We start from the raw sequence: 16,993 nt of genomic DNA on the forward strand, positions 1-16,993 counted from the left end.
TAATCACAGAGGAAACTTGGCCCTGAAGAGACCACAGTGTCCACCTGAGGCAGCCAAGTTAGAGGGCTGGTTTTGCTCTTTGTCCAGGTCCTGGCTGGGCAGGAGGGAGAAGACCTGAAGATGGTGGTGGGCTGGGGCTGGGGGGGGTGGGCCTGCTCCCCCGTCCACACCGAATATAGCAGCTACACCCCTGAATTTGCAGAGGGGTGTGATCTGGGCCCCTGCTGGTGGCTACAGCTGGGCTGGGCGGGGGGGGGCTGGGTGGGCAGGGCTGCTCTGGGTGAGGTCTGGAGCTGCTTTCCAGGGCAGCTGTGGTGTGTGAGATGCTGCTGCAAAGATGAGAGCTGGGGAATTGCACAACTGCCTGTGCTGTAGGGCTGTGTCGGGGGGGGCAGAGACACAGGCATTGAAGTCCAACTGCTGGCTCTGGCACAGGGAAAGCAGGAGGGAGCTGTGAAGCCCAGGGCAGGAAAGCTGGGTGGGTGCCCTGGCAGTGGCCCCGGGGGGGCTGTGGGGCTGGATGGGTCCTGCAGTGCTGCCCTGACCCCCCAGCAGGAGCCTCAGGCCAGCCCAGCGCCTGCAGCCACCACCCTGGGCAGGGTGACCCTGCACTCCTGGAGCCCCAAACAGCTGCCCCTGCCCCCACCAGCACCCAGGCCTGTGCAGACCCCTGCCCAACAGGGAAATGGGTGATGGAAGCACAGATGTGTGCTCAGGGATCTGTCTGTACACAGGAACAGCTGAACAGCCCGTGCCTGGTGTGTGTGTGTGTGTGCAAGCATATTTACACCAGCACTCGTGTGCATGTGTTAAAACAAGCCACGTCTTTTGTGAGCTGGAGAGCAAAGGAGGGAAGAAGCACAAGAACAAGCAAGAGCTTGGCCGGGGGGGGGGAGAGAAAGGGGGAGAGAAGGGGAGGGAGAGAGAGAGAGAGAGAGAGAGTTGCTCTATTGTACTTGCACAGACACATAACCCCAGGCTCAGAGACAGCACGAGCAGGTTTAGTTCTAGGGCTCCATTTATGAGCCGTACATGATTGCAGGCTTACTGATGTGCACACATGCAGCACAAAGTGTCTTTCTTCATCTATATATACACATAAGCTCAGAGAGAGGGGAAAAAAATGACCTCACACCAAGATTTGGCCACTCTCGTATGTATTTTATTTATAAATGCATATAAAACCAGCTAAATATGAATGTGTAGATATAGGTATAGACACATAACGAAGCTGTGTGCATGTCTATAGATTAGCTGTCACTCCCATGTATGAAGAGACAGAGGTGACCATACACAAATTATTGATTTCCTGCTTACATGCTTGTGTTTGTATGTGTGTTATGTGGTTTCTCTTTCTGCACACACAGGTACCCAAATATTTTATATATACTTACACATCTAAGTATGTTTTCTGTATTTTTATATTATTTCTGTATTTGTGTGTTTTATATATATATATGTACATATATATATATAAAAATGGGTCATATACACGTGCTTGCATGTGTGTGTGCTTTATCCATTTTTATATTCCTCTGAGAAAGAGAGAGGAGGGAGGCAAGTAGAAGAATGAGAGAAAATAAAGACTTGGAAGGAAATATTTTTTAAAAAATTGATGTAGAGGTGGGCAGGGGGATGTCTGTGTGTGAACCAGGAGGGGGGGATGACAGGATCACACACAAATATCCCAAGATGGCTACACACACACACACACACACACCACACACACACACATATATATATGTCTATGCATCCCAGATATGCATTTGAGGGCAGAAGACAGTGTGAGAGAGATCACAGCCACACACACACACAGACACCCCACATGCTTTTTTAGGGCTGGAGGGATTTTTTTTACAATGCTCAGTCAAGGTCTTGTTCTCTCTCTTGGGGGAAGGAGGGGAAGCCAATGACAGAACACACATATATATATAAGTAAACAAAGTACATATGGCAGGGATGTGGTGCATGCTCTGCTTCTGTGTGAATAGTGCACAAACTCACTGATATATTTACATATGCACAAGTGTGTGTATGTGTGGTAAGAGAATGTGTGTGAGAGCAGCTCTCACTTGCCCTCTGAGTATCTATACTCAGAGGGAGGGTATTGTAAGTCTTTAAGTATATATGTATAGAGGAGGTCTTCCATGGGTGTGAACATCTCTAGTGTTATATATTATAATATATTATATATTAATATATATTAATTATATATTATAATATAAAAATACCTATATTAATATATATATGTGACCGTAACATGTTAGAATTTAGTATTGCAAAGGAAAGAAGCAGGGTAATAAGTAGCATTTCTACCCTGGACTTTAAGAGGTCTAACTTTGTCTGCTTCAAAGATCTACTTGGAAGAATCCCATGACCTCAGGCTCTAGAAGGTAAGGGGGCCCAAGAGAGCTGGGTCAATACTCAAATGCTGCCTCCTCCAAGCCCAAGAGAAATGTATTCCCTTAGAAAAAAAAATGAAATCAAGTAGAGGAGGCAGGAGCAAAAACTCAAATGGAAGAGGAAAATTTACAATATGTGGGAAAAGGGTCTGGTTAATTGGGAGGACTATAGAAATGCTCCCAGAGTAGGTAGAGACTCACGAAAAGCCAAGGTGCTCTTGGAACTTAAGTCTGGCCAGGGAAGGGAGAGAAAACAAGAGCTTCTTCAATTATATAAATGAGAAAAGGAAGAGTAGGGAAAAAGTGGGTCCACTGGTTAATGAGGTGGGAGATGTGGTAACAGAGGCTGCAGAGGTGGCAGAATTGCTGAATGCCTCTTTGTCTCAGTCATTACTCCTCTGACCAGCCCTCAGGAGTCCCAGTCACTGGAAGTAAGGGAGAAAAACTGGAGGAAGAGTTTCCATTGGTCAGTGAGGACTGGGTTAGAGATCACTTGGATAAACTGAAAACACACAAATCCATGGGCCCCCATGGGGTGCACCCACGTGTGCTGAGAGAGCTGGTGGTGTTGCTGAGCCACTCTCCATCGTTTCTGAAAAATCAGGGAGAACAGGAGAGGTCCCTGAGGACTGGAGGAAAGCCAAAGTCACTCCAGTCTTCAAAAAGGGCAAGAAGGAAGATCTAGGCAACTACAGACCAGTCAACCACAACACCATCCCTGGAAAGGTGATGGAGCAGCTCATTCTGGAGACTAACCACATGGAATAACAGAAGGTTATCAGGAGTAGCCTACATGGATTTACTAAGGGGAAATCTTGCCAATATCCTTCTATGAAGGTGTGACCAAATGGGTACTTGAAGGAAGAGCAGTGCTTGTCCTTTACCTTCAATAAGGCTTTGATACTGCCTCCCATAACATAGGAAAACTCAAGAAAATATGGGACAGATGCTTGGACTGTGAGGTGGATTGAAAACTGGCTCAACAACAGAGTTCAGAGGGTTGTGATCAGCAGCACAGAATCCAGTCGGAGGTCTGTGGCCAGGGGTGTTCCCCAGGGATCAGTACTGGGCCCAGTTTTGTTCAATATCTTCATCAGTTACCCATAGGAGAGCAATGTGCCCTTGTGGCCAAGAGGCCCAATCCTTGGGTGCATTAAGTGTGTCCAGCGAGGTTCTTGTCCCCCTCTGCTCTACCCTGGTGAGACCACACCTGGAATACTGTACCCAATTTTGGGCTCCCCAGTTCAAGAGAGAGAAGGATATACTGGAGGGAGCTGCAAGGATGATTAAGGGACTTGAACATCTGTCCTGTGAAGAAAGGCTGAGAGAACTGGGGCTGTTTAGTCTTGAGAAGGCTGAGAGGGGATCTTACTAATGTCTATAAATACCTGAGCGGTGGGTGTCAAGAGGAGGGGCCCAGTGTCTTTCTGGTGGTGCCCAGTAAAAGGACAAGGAACAATGGGTATAAGCTAGAACATAGGGAGTTCCACCTCAACATGAGGAGAAACTTCTTTACTGTGAAGGTTACAGAGCACTGGAACAGGCTGCCCAGAGAGGCTGTGGAGTCTCCTTCTCTGGAGACTTTTAAGACCCATCTGGATGCTTTTCTGTGTGACCTGCCCTGGGTGGTCCTGCTCTGGCTGGGGGGCTGGACTTGATGATCTCCAGAGGTCCCTTCCAGCCCCTAAGATTCTGTGATTCTACGTGTATGCGAGAGAGTATTATTGTGTGTGTGTGTGAACTGTGCTCTCTCTCTCTTTGTGACTACATATACAAATTACATATATATATATACATAATACATATACACACCTATATGCACAGAGAGAGGTGACAGAAGGCTTCACTCCACCCTCCATATGTAAATGTACATATAAATATGCATGTGTGTGTTTGTGCATGCATCTTTAGAGCAAGAGAGAGGTAAGAAAGTGTGTGTGTGCGTGTGTGTGTGTGTGTGTGTGTGAAAACTCTTTGTATATAAATGTGTGTATATATAGATCTGAGGCTTATTCAGTGCTCTCTAACCCTTTCTTGGAATATATCTGTATACACAAGTAGTGAGAGCTAAGCCTGTGTGAACAGCTCACGTGCTCACTCTGTATATTCGTGTGTGTGTAAACAGCCCTTTCTCTAATTATATATACATATACAAAGATAATTATGTGTGTGAAAAATTATAGATTAAAAAGTATATATGTATTTATGCATCTATATGTGCTTATATATGATATATGCATAATATACATTATATATGCATAATATATATCATTAAGAGAGAGCAGTGTGTGTATGATCTATCATATATACATAAAGAACACATATCAAGATACAAACATATCTCTCTATATATTTATGCACCCCAGAGATGGTGGGTAGATGTGAGAGATAGAATGATAGAAAACGTACGTGTGCAAGTGTGAGTGTGAGCTCTTTTTCTCAAGTATATAGGCAAACATATATATGTTATTATATATAAGTACATCGTATATATTTTTATATATATATACACACAAAACAGGAGAGAATAATGTGCAGGAACAGCCCTCAGTGTGTGTGTGTGTGTGTGTGTGTGTGTGTGTGTGTGTGTGTGTGTGTGCGCGCGTGCGTGCGCGTGTGTGTGTGTGTTCAGGAACAGCTCCTGTACAGCTGTATTTACTGGAGGGGTGAGAGTGTGTTGCTGTGACAAGCCCTCACTCTCTGCATATACATGTATATGTATGAGCATATAGACAGAGGTTAAGAGATAAAGGATGGGTGGGGGTGGAGTGTGAAGTATATATGGTTCTGTGTGTGTGCAAAGATAATTATCTTTGTATGCATGTGAACAGTGTCTCTCTGTATCTATATTTATCTCTATTTATATATGTATATATGCATATATATGTATCTCTAGAGGAAGAGATTGCATGTGTGGAAACAGTTCTTTGAACAGCTCTCTTCATATGTATGTATTTATGCAAGGGGCGGAAGAGAGAGTGAGAGACCTGATACCCCTCTGCCCCCCATAGCTCAGGATAAATATGTGTGTGCATATATATAATGTGTGTGTGTGCGCGTTGTGTGTCTAGCAAGAGAGAATTGTGTGAGTTATCAGCAATCTCTTTGAATATATATATATATGTTTGTATATATATATATATATAGGAAGAACATTGTGTTAACCACTCTCTATATAACTATACATGTAGTGAGAAGTGTGGGTGAGAACAGCAGTATATACAGAGTGCATACATGTGACTATGCAGATATAGGTATGCATATAGCAAGAGAGGAGCACTGTGTGTGCAAAGAGCTCAGTCTAAGCATCTACATATGTATGCATATGGAGGGAGAAGAGTGGGTTTGTGTAAACAGCATGTGCTCTCTAATTATATATATGGAGAGAGAACTGAGAACCATCTATGTGTGCACATGTATATATGCATCTATAAGTGTATATATACAGGGAGATAGGGCAGTGTCTGTGTGTGAGAATGGCTCTTGCTATCTCTACTCAGGCACGCACACAGATGGAGAATAAATCAAGATATATCTATATATATATATATACACACATATATATGCATGTATTTATGCACCCCAGATTACACAGGGGGAGGGGGAGTGATGGAAGGATGTTTTTTTAATATGTACGAATTGTTCTTGCTCCTTCTGTTATGTATATATCTAAATATATATATGTATCAGGAGAAAGAATATGTGTGTGAACAGCTCTGTCTCTGTATATATGTGCATACATATATGTGTATATATCTCGCTCAAGAGAAGTGTGTGTGAGAGAGAAAAGGTCTAGCTTACATTATCTATCTATTTATATATGCACATTTATAATATAGTGAGAAAATTGGAACAGCACTCTGCTTAAGTATGCATATATGCCTATATATGTATATTTATATATAACAAGGGAGAATTGTCCATGTGCAAGTGTCAACAGCTCTCCCTGTGTGCATGTGTGTACGTGGTGAGAGAGAATGATTTGAGAACAGCTCTGTGTAAATACACATCTATACAGTGTATATGTGTATGCACATGTACATATGCATACAGGGAGAGAGGGGGGAGTGTGTGTGAGAGAGAACAGCTCTATGTACACATTTACATGTAAGTATAGATGTGTGCACAAGCATTAGTGTGAGCAGCTCTCTCCTTCAGTGTTTGTATGATTATACATGTAGGGAGTGAAGTCTGTGTGTGTGTGAACAGCTCTTCCCTCTCTCTGTACTCACACGTAAATCTGTGTGTGTGCAATAAACCAACTGCAAGAACAGCTCTCCCTGAGTCTACATATCCAGTGAGAGAGCTGTGTGTGAGCAACTCTGGGGAGAGAATATATAAATATGTATGTATGTATGTATGCATAGATATGTGTGTACATGGAGCCAAAGGAAGGAGTATGGTGTGAGAACTGCTCAGTGCATGAGCATACGTGCATGTATATGGAGAGAACAGTGTTGGTGTAGGAAGTGTGTGTGTGAGGTGTGTCTCTATAGATGCTTAGGTGTGCGTGTGTGCCTATATATGTGTATATATAGCAAGAGTAATTGTGTGAGACCAGCTCACTCTCAGTGTGTGTGTGTAGCTCCATACACAGACATGGGAGAGAGGGGGGGTGTGTAGGTGTGACATGTATGTGTGTGTAAGAGTGAGAGAGAGAACCAGACTGGTCTGTGTGTCTGTGCCAGTACATGGACATAGGGGGAGTGAACCTGTGTGCACGGGGGCTATTTCCACACCCACCCATCCACCTCCCCCCCCGATTTTATCCAGATAGTTATATCCAGATGTATTTATGGCCTTGTGCTGTTTCCCACCCCTCTCTGGGGAGGCAGAGGAGCCCCCGGGGTGTCCCTGCCCCACAGAGCTCAGGGCCCGGCCTCTCTCACCCCTCCCGTGTTCCATCCAAATATTTACATCAGTATTTTAAAAATAACTACCTAGGTGCTTATGTGTGTGCACGTGCACTTACATTTCTTTTAAATTGCTGTTTAGCTGTCACAGTAAAGCACAAGTCACACGTTACAGACACAGAACACACAGACACCGTACACCCCCCATACACCCGTCATGTACAGCCAGCTTAGCTGTACGTTTCCACCTGGTTGCAGCCTCAGCTCGACACACATTTGCATGTTCCCCACACACACACAATCTATACATTACACGTCCTACCACACCCCCGCTGCAGCCGTGCAGGGAGGCGGGGGGTTCGTTCCGGGGGGAAGCGCAGGGGGTGGGCATGCGATACTGCCCGCCCCGGGGCCAAGCGGGTCCTTTCAGGGGTCCCGGGGCCGCGGCCCCATCCCCTCCCCCGCACACCCAGCCCTCCCCCCCCAGCCTGAGCACCCCTCGGCTGCCAGAGGCCGGACGCAACTCATCACAAGGGTGCCTGGCCAAGGCTGCTGTGCTAGGGGGGCAGAGCCCCGCTCTTATGGGGGGAGGCGGGGGCGGGGAGAGGGCTCTCTCTTCGGGGGACACAGCGCACCCCACTGCAGGACGGGGTTGGGGCGGTGGGGGAAAGGGGGCACGACCGGGCTGGACGCAGCCCCGGGGACTCCCCCTCCCAGCCTGGGCAGCGGGGGTCTTGTCCCCTCCGGCGGCGGGGGCCCGGGCGAGGGAAATGGCGGAGAGGAGCCGGGGGATGGGGAGAGGAGGAGGAGGAAGGGGAGGCGACGGGGCTGTGCGGGCCCGGCGAGGCGTGCGGGGGCGGGGAGCGAGTGTGCGCGGATGTGTGTGCGTGCACATGCATGTGTGCCTGTACATGTATGTGTGCGTGCACATGCATGTGTGCCTGTACATGCATGTCTGTGTGTGCGCGCGCACATCCCGCGCGTGTGCGCCGTGTCCCGGCACGCGCCTGCGGCCCCCCCCGCCCCGCTGCGGCCCCCCCCGCGCGCTCCCACCCCCGCGGGGGCACACGCTGCCAGGTGCGGGGCACACGGGTCCCTGCCGGCGGCCCCGGGTGTCCACAGGGCGGGCGCTGTGCACGTCTCCGCCCCTCGGGAAGCCTCGTTCCCCGGTGGGATTTGGGGGAGGGGGTGTTTGGGGGTCGGGGGGGGGGGGGGCGGTCATAGCACTTCTGCTGCCCACCGCCCCCTGCCCATGTAGAGCTACGACCCGCAGCGGGACGAGAAGCTGCTGTTCACAAACACACACACCCCGGCCCCCCCATGCCCTGCACCACGCGGGGGGTTCCCCCCCAGGTCCCCCACCACCCGCACAGCAGGACCCGCCGCGCTGCCCACATCCTCCGCTGCGGGGCGATGCCCGCCGCCCCGGGGGGAGGGGGGGGAGGGGGAGCACACCCGACGCCCAGGGCTCCCCCATCGAGGACCCCATCGGGGCGGCCACAAGGGTGGGCGTCGAGGTGGGGGTGGCGGCCCCCGTCGCCGGGGCGGGGACCCCCAGCCTCGGCGCGGCGTCTCCGCGCTGCTGCCGGCGGCCGCGGGAGGGCGTCGCCTGTGTTAGTTCCCTCCGGAGAACCCGGGGCCAGAGCCGTCGCCACCGCCCCCCGCCGCCCGCCGCCTCCCCCCCAAAGCAGCGGCCCCTCTCGGGCAGCGGGCGGCCGCGGCGGCAGGGCGCGGGGGGGGCCGCCGCGGGTCCCCAGCCGCCGCCGCGCCGGGCGCCCCCCTCCTCGTTCCCGCCGCCGCGCCGGGCGCGCCCCCGAAATCGCGGCGGGGGGCGCCGGGCGGGGCCCGGCGAGGAGCGGGGGGGCAGCGGCGGGGTGGGGGGCGGCGGGGCGCGGGGCGCGGGGCGGGCGGGGCGGCGCGGGGGGGCCCGGCGGCGGCGCGAGCGCCCCGCGAAAGGGCCCCAAGAAGCACAAGTTGGAGCTGGCGGCGGACCAGGCTGTTGTTGTTCTCAACGTGGTCCGCACCGCGTCCATATAAAGGCAGGCGGCGGCGCGCGCCTGAGCAGAGCGCGGCGGCGCGGAGCCGAGCGGAGCCCAGACGGACCGAGCAGCAGCAGCAGCGCCCCCGACTCCGGCCTCTGCCACGCCGCGGCTGCCCCTGCCCGCCCCCCGCGCCCCCCGCCTCTGCCTTGCGGTCCGCGCCCCCGCCGCACCATGTCGGTGGAGCTGGAAGAAGCCGATCTGCCCCTGACCGAGGCGGAGGAGGCGCCGCTCGCCCCGGAGAAGAAAGCGGCCGCTAAGAAGGCGAAAGGCAGCGGCTCGTCGCTGTCGCCGTCGAAAAAGAAAAAGAACAACAAAAAGAAGAACCAGCCGGGCAAGTACAGCCAGCTGGTGGTGGAGACGATCCGCAAGCTGGGCGAGCGCAATGGCTCCTCGCTGGCTAAGATCTACAACGAGGCCAAGAAGGTGGCCTGGTTCGACCAGCAGAATGGCAGGACCTACCTGAAGTACTCCATTAAGGCCCTGGTGCAGAACGACACGCTGCTCCAGGTCAAGGGCACCGGCGCCAACGGTTCCTTCAAGCTCAACAGGAAGAAACTGGAAGGCGGCGGCGAGGGGGGCACGGGCAGCAGCGCCCACAAGTCCCACAAGAAAGCAACGGCTTCCACGTCCCGGCGGGCGGAGAAGAAGCCGGCCGCCAAAAGCAAGAAGCCCGAGAAGAAATCGCACAAGAAGGGAGCCAGCGGCGCGGCGGCGAAGAAGGACAAGGGCAAAGCCAAGAAGGCCACCAAGAAGGGAGCCGCCTCCCCCGGGGGCAAGAAAGTGAAGAAGTCGGCAAAGCCCAAGGCACTCAAGAGCCGGAAGGCATGAGAGCGGGGCGCAGGGAGCCCCCCGCCGCCCCCGGACTGTGAGCCCCGCCGCACAGACTGCTCTGAGGACAGACCCCAGGGGACCCGCTTTGTCTTTGTGTTGCTGACTCGGCTCCGCAGCCGCCGCCGTGCGCGGTGAGCGGGGCTGCGGCTGCCCCAGCCCCCCCTTCCCCCTCTCTCCGACGCCTTATTTTTTTCCATTCCCCCCCCCCCCCCCCCCCCTTAACCCCCCCTCCGCCTCCCTCCCGCGGCTTTTCCCCGATCGTGCCCTTTTGTTTTCGGCCGTGCCCCTCCCCGCGTGTAGACGGTTCCCGACACCTCCCCCCCCCCCCCCCCCCCCCCTCACCCATCCACACCCCCCCTTCCTCCTCCCCGTTTCTTCACAGGGTTTTTTCCCGCCCGGTTTCCATGGCAGCCATTTTCTGGCGGCTCCCCCGCTGCCCCCCGCGCCACGTGGGCCGGCTCCCGCCGCCCGGCCTCGCGCCCCGCCCCGCCCCTCCCGCCGCGCGCCCCGTGCCTGCTCGCAGCCATTTTCGAAAAGTTACGGCGCCCCCTATTGGCTGCCGGGCCCCCGGCGCCATGGCAACGGCCCGGCGAGCGCCAATGGGCTGCCGGGACGCTCGCGGGCGGCCGCCCCCCGGCGGGACAGCGGCGGGAGGGGCCTGGGCCCTCGGATCAGGTCGCATCTTCAATGGCCTTTAATTTCGTTTTTTAATCGGTTTTGGGTTGGTTTTGGTTTGTTTTGTGTTGTTTTTTTTTTTTGAGGGTGGGTTTTTTTTTTTTTGTTCTCGTTAGGTTTGTTTGGTTGGGGTTTTTTTTTTGTCGTTTTGTCTTTTTTTTTTTTTTTTTCATTTCTCGTCGTTTCAAATAAATTGTTACAAAACGTCCAACTGTTGGTTGTGTGCTCCCTGCAGGGGCTGGGGGCGAGGCAGCGGATCCCCCCCCCCCCGGGGCTGAGGCGGGATGGTTCCGCTGCCCCGGGGCCCGTGCAGAGGTGGATGCGCCAGAGGCGGGCCCGGGAAGGGGGGGGGGCTGCGGGGGAGCTCCCGCCTGCGGGAAAAGCTGCGCCGCACCTGCCGCCAAGGGCAGGAGGAGAGGAGGAGGAGGATTCCCCCTCCAATGAGGCTGGCGAGGAGGGCCCTCTGTGCGCAGCTGCACTGGGGGGAGCTCCCTGAGCAGCGGCGGGGGGGATGCTGGCTGCGGAGAAGGGGGAGAACCCCTCAGACCCCATCCGGCCTCCCACAGCCACGTTAGAGGGGGACACCCCAAAGCAATCCCTCCCTTCCAGCCCCAGCTGCCGGCAGCTTTTTCCCCCCGGGAGCTGGGTTTGCTGCCGTGCGCAGCCCTGAGCAACAGCAGGAGGACGGCGCTGGGAGCTGAGGCCACCGCGGGCCCAGCAGAACCACCCCTCGGTGCCTATTTATAGCTCACAGCAGCAGCGAGATTGCATAAAGCCCTGCCAGGGATCTGGGCCATCTCGTTCTGCCTGGCTGCAGGCACACAGGGCCAGGGATGAACCCACAGCTCCCTCCCATCACCGTCCAGGGAATCCCAGATGATACCAGGGTTGCAGGAGTGGGAGGGGACAGGAGCCCACCCCCCAGGTTTGCTCTTGGCAGTGGGGTAGGAGGTGTTACAGTTGCACTGTGCCTCCTGGGTGGGCTGTGGCTATCACACTGCCTCACAGGACTGTCCTCAGGCCAGCCCAGCTGTCATCCCTGCCACCTGGAATAGGGTCCTACTCAGCTGCCTCCACCCACGAGGGTGTCACCCCACGAGGGGTGACAACGTCAACCCCAGAGCTGCTGCCAGCCCCTCCGCAGGGCTGTATCAATATGCTGGGGTGGTCTGGGGACCACAGAAATGATCAGCCCAATGCACCAGGTCCCCACAAGAGGGGCAGCCAGCCAGTGCTTGGAGACAGTTACCACCCTGGGGGACACCAGGGGCCTCAAGAGGAAAGCCCAGTCCCCATGCAGCTGCTCCATCCTTGTGCCTTTTGGAGCACAAGCAGGGAGAAGGGAAGCAAGTTTTATCTCCTGAAGCAAGGTGCGTGAGCTAAATTCAGCAAGACGAACCAGCTGTGCTCCTAAAGAGCTCAGCCATGTTCTGCTCCTGGGATGCTGCAGCTCCCTCCAGGTCTGTGTTCAGGCCAGGCAGCTGCCAGGTCAGGCCAGCCACTGTTCTGCTGCCCGTGTCAGTCCCACACTGAGCCTGAGCAACCTGGAGTACGTGGAGAGAGCTGCTGCATTCCAGCATTGCCTGCAGTTGGAACCTTAGTCAATAGATGACACTGCAGGTTTGGAGGGGATTCCACCAGCGAGGTCTGGTCTCAGCCAGCAGCTGCCTGGAGCCTGCACAGCTGCAGGCAAGGTGTCTTCCCACTCCCAGGAGGGGTGCTCAGACCCACCGTGTCTCAGCCAGGGCACAGCACTGCCCTGCATGGCACATCCAGGACTCGTAAGGAGCATTACCTCAGAGGTAACCACCAGCAGCATCCCTGGGGGCAGGTGTTGGGCAGAGAGAAGGCAGTAGGGTCACACACCATGCTGGTCCAGCTCCCAAAGTGACTGGCAGCATCTTACCTCACAGACTGAGACCACCAGGACAGTGAAGCAAGAACACCCCTGAGTGAGCTCCCATGGGTGCTGCCAGCCCCGAGGGCCAGGCTCTGGAGAGAAATCCAAGCCCTGAGAAGTTCTAGGGACCAGCAATTCCAGTTTCATCACCCAAACACAGCCAGTCCCTGAGCTGAGATACATAGCTGGTGGAGACTCTGCTGCACGTGGCAAGATGCACAGCAGCCTCCTACAGCAGACAGCTTCAGTGCCAGGTCTGTGCTTACCTCTCCTTCAAGTGCCCAGAGGCAGGGGAAGAGCCCTGCAGCCCCTCTGCTCTCTCCTCGAGGGAAGCAAAGACCCACAGACACCCTCCTCTCAGGCTCGCGTGACCTCTGGGAAGGCTCCACTCAGCCAAGTCCTTCACATTCTATAAGCTCAACTGCTCTCGTGCTGTGAAACATTCAGAAAAGCCAGGATCAGCAACACTGCTCCAGAAAGCCACAAGACCTATCTCTGGAGCTGCAAGCTTCAAGGTGACAATGGAAGTCTATTCCAACTTTCTAATAAAGGCCAAGACTTCTGCTCTCCTGGTCACAACAATATTCAGATGTGAAGTTTAGGAGGGGGTGAAGGCCAAGCACTTTAGCAACACTTGGCAAGACAGAGAGGATTTCCTTTGTTCTGCCGTGCAACATCACAGGGCTGGCAGAGGAAGTTCAGTACCCAGCTGGAAGTCAGTGTTGCAGGCACCACTTGTGTCACCAGCTCCTAGTGATGCTGCAGGCATCACCCCACCAGCCTGGGCAGAGCCACAGCCAGGGTGGCTGCTGAGCTACTCAGCTCCAAGTGTGCAGCACAGCAGCCTGACCCTTTCCTGTTCCCTGCCCCAGAGCACCCCCAACTGCTTGATACTAATTTCTGCCTTATGTCCTGGACATTAAGCAGGGCAGGAGGTGCACTGCCCTACAGACCACCCAGCAGCTCCAATCCTGACCTACCACAGCCCAGCACAGACCTGACACCCAACCCTGTCCATGCTGGAAGTTCTCCAAGCTTCCAACAGCCCCTTCTCTCAAACCCAGGTAGGAAGCAACTCTGGCTTGCACACTAAACACCAGCACAGTGAACTGGGAGACATCCAACAAAGGCAGAGGGGGCTGGAGTACACGACAGTACAGGACAGCCTCTTATATCCAGGCCTCCTCCCTCCCCAGCAGATTCACCTTTCCCATCTGACCTCCAGAAGCCAATCTCAGCCTACTTGCCTGCAAGGTCACCAGAGGGTCACAGGACAGCCCATTGGGTGGTGAAAGCATCTCTTACACCAGGGAAGATCTGGGTCCAGCCTCACTCCTCCTCTGCTGCTCCCAGCCGAGAGGCAGCTCAGGCTTGCTGGTGACAGTGACCAGGCAATGTGACATTTCCATAGAAAGAAGAGACAGAGCAGGGTTTTACCCACTCCCAGGAATAGGAAAAGACTTATTTATCTGAGTGAAGGGCAAGCAGGACCACTGCTAGGCCAGATCTAGTGTTTTACTAGTTTTTCCCCACTTAGAGACAACCAAGCCAAGTCACCAAGCTGCCACCAGAGCCTGCACTTACAGACCACGTCCAGGCTTGGTAGGCTTGGTAAAGTGATAAGACAGAGGACATTCAACAGTATTCAACAGGGAACCAGTTTAATTGGATACTGGGTTTGCACCATTCTTTTCAGTACCACAAGTTCTGCATTTTTCTAATACAAAACACTCTCAGGTTGTACAAAACACTGGTCCTGGAGAAAACAAGAACAAGACACCCGGATACAGACAGGTTGACCACTACACTGGGCAGTAGAAAGAAAACCCCTTGTCCTGACCCCACCAACAGTAACAGTCACATCACAGGAGAAGATCAAACAGGGGTTCGTGCCACAGCAGCAGGGCTGTGGCCAGGTGCCCCCCACCCACAGTCAGGGTACCCCAGTGTAACCATGGGACATGTCCACACCCCTCTTAGCAGGACACTAATGAACACACCACTTCCATATTCCACAAGAGTGAAAAACCCCTCCATAAAACCAGCAGCCAAGTATCCAGGTTCATCTACTCTAGGTAATAATAAACTCAGAGCCAGGGTAGTTACTTAATTCACAAGATTAACATCTGATTCCATAGGCTGAACACATGCTACTTACAGCACATAAACAGGAGTTGCGCTTTTTTTTTTTTTTTTTAAACTTAAAAAACATGTTACAAAGGTCTGTGGTCAGACTGCCTAGGAACTGCTGCATGCACACAACTATCAGCATCCACAGAAGCAGGCTGCTCTGGGCAGCAAGGAAAGCTGTCCCTACATCAGCTATTCCAGGTGTCACGGGACAGCTAGCCTGCCCCCATGTCACACATTATCCACACAGCCATTAAATAAACGCAGTGCTAGCTAAGAGTGGGTTTTAATACAAACTCTAGGGTTGTTTTTAAAAAGAAAGTATTAATCCATAGAGGGTTACAGTTAACGGGTGTCATCATCACTTTATTTCTCGGAACCAGAAACAGTGTTGAACAAAGAACAACAACAGAAGACACGGCATGTCATTTCCAGAAGTGCAACCAGGGGACGGGGCAGCTCTCAGCGACACGAAGGGCTTCTGCAGCCGGGAGAGGAGGGGAGTCACGGCAGAAGATGGCAGCTCCCGCTCCCGGCGGGCGCCTGACCTTGCGACGCTCTCCGAGGGGATTTGTCACCGCACCCTCCGCCCCACCCCACCAGCAGCACCCACGGCGTGTGGGACCAACAAGTCCCCGAGCGCCCACCAACCCAGGGAGCTGCGGGAAGGTGACTTTGCAGGGAGGCACCCCCAAAAAACCCCAAACAAACAGAAAAAAAGAGACCTTAAAATAAATAGGACCAGAGCTTCTTTACAGCAGGCAATGCACTAGTTTTACCATGAACAAAACTAAGACTAACAGTCACTTCTTGCCAATGGCGAAACTTTTCCTCCTTTTCAGGTTTTCCAGCCCCCTGCCCTCCCCCTGCTGCAGTGCGGCCGGGATGGCATCGTTGGGGGGGCAGCAGCAGCAGCCAGTCCCATCCTCACACCACGGCAGAGCGAGGCCGGCTGGGGGGACCCTGCACAGCCCCAGGGCTGGCAGAGGCAGCGTCCAGCCCCACACCAGCCAAAACAATCCGCAGCAGCCACCAGCAGCTCTGCACCATGACACAACCGTACAGCTCCGGATGACACCACCACCAACAGTGGTGATCCAGCTGCCTCCTCCCAAAACACTTCTTCCAGAGGGAAAATGGGCAGGGTGGGGGCACAAGCAGGGCCCGGCCTGACCTCACCCATGCTCCCCCAGCACCCTGCCGCAGCTCAGACTAGGGGGGGCTAGTGGAGGGCTGGCGGGGTGCTGCTAGGGGCTCACTGCCCAGCCCGGGCTGGGGGGCAGGATGGGGACCCCCAGCTCCGCTGGGAAGGGAGATGAGGCAGCGGTGAGGAAGGGGTCGGGAGAGGGACCGGGGGCAGCGCTCACTTCTTGGAGCTCTGGGTCTTCTTGGGCAGCAGCACAGCCTGGATGTTGGGCAGGACGCCGCCCTGGGCGATGGTCACACCGCCCAGCAGCTTGTTGAGCTCCTCGTCGTTGCGGATGGCGAGCTGCAAGTGCCGCGGGATGATGCGCGTCTTCTTGTTGTCGCGGGCCGCGTTGCCCGCCAGCTCCAGGATCTCAGCCGAGAGGTACTCCAGCACCGCCGCCAGGTACACCGGCGCCCCCGCGCCCACCCGCTCCGCGTAGTTACCCTTCCGCAGCAGCCGGTGCACCCGGCCCACGGGGAACTGCAGCCCGGCCCGCGACGAGCGCGACTTGGCCTTGGCCCTCGCCTTGCCACCAGACTTCCCCCGGCCCGACATGGCCGGCAGGCAAGCAGCGGCCCCTCGCCGCCGCCTCCTCCTCCTCCTCCTCCTCCTAAGAAGCGCTGCGCACCAGACAGTCCTGGCGCCTGCAGGGAGACAAACGCCATTACATCCCGCCGCACCGGAGCCCGTCGCCCCCGCCGGCCGCTCCAGCCCTTACCTGCAGCCGCCGCTCCGCCCCGCGCGCCGCCCGCCGCCGCACTGCCCGCTCCGCCGCCGCCGCGCCGCGGATAACCCTGCCCGCCGCTTCCCATTGGCTACTGCCGGCGGTGGCGCGGCGCTGATTGGTCACCGCGCCGATCCCTGATTTGCATAGGGCTCGCAGTGCCGCGGTTCTGCCGGGGGCAGCGCCCGGCGGGGAGACCCGGCCCTGCCCCTGGCTCCTCGGGGGGAGCGACCCGGCCCTGCCCCTG

General features: G+C 54.9%; 2 protein-coding genes across 2 annotated transcripts; one reads left to right on the forward strand and one right to left on the reverse strand.

The window, feature by feature from the left end:
• Positions 1–9,330: 9,330 nt before the first annotated feature.
• LOC127388479 (histone H1.10) lies at positions 9,331–10,444 on the forward strand. Its single transcript, XM_051628008.1, has one exon. The coding sequence runs from the start codon at positions 9,469–9,471 to the stop codon at positions 10,123–10,125; it is 657 nt and encodes a 218-aa protein (XP_051483968.1). The 5' UTR covers positions 9,331–9,468; the 3' UTR covers positions 10,126–10,444.
• A 3,903-nt stretch (positions 10,445–14,347) lies between these two features.
• On the reverse strand, positions 14,348–16,767 carry LOC127388481 (histone H2A type 2-B). Its single transcript, XM_051628012.1, has 2 exons — positions 16,741–16,767; positions 14,348–16,666 (listed from the first exon to the last, which is right to left on the reverse strand). Exon 2 carries the CDS (start codon positions 16,575–16,577, stop codon positions 16,197–16,199), a length of 381 nt encoding a protein of 126 aa, XP_051483972.1. The 5' UTR covers positions 16,578–16,666; positions 16,741–16,767; the 3' UTR covers positions 14,348–16,196.
• Positions 16,768–16,993: the final 226 nt, after the last annotated feature.

The sequence above is a fragment of the Apus apus genome, chromosome 9, assembly GCF_020740795.1.
Source record: "Apus apus isolate bApuApu2 chromosome 9, bApuApu2.pri.cur, whole genome shotgun sequence".
Taxonomy (NCBI): Eukaryota; Metazoa; Chordata; class Aves; order Apodiformes; family Apodidae; genus Apus; species Apus apus.

Bases quoted from the DNA above. Each gene is read 5' to 3' on its own strand.
- LOC127388479 (XM_051628008.1), top strand. From the start codon at position 9,469: ATGTCGGTGGAGCTGGAAGAAGCCGATCTGCCCCTGACCGAGGCGGAG.
- LOC127388481 (XM_051628012.1), bottom strand. From the start codon at position 16,577: ATGTCGGGCCGGGGGAAGTCTGGTGGCAAGGCGAGGGCCAAGGCCAAG.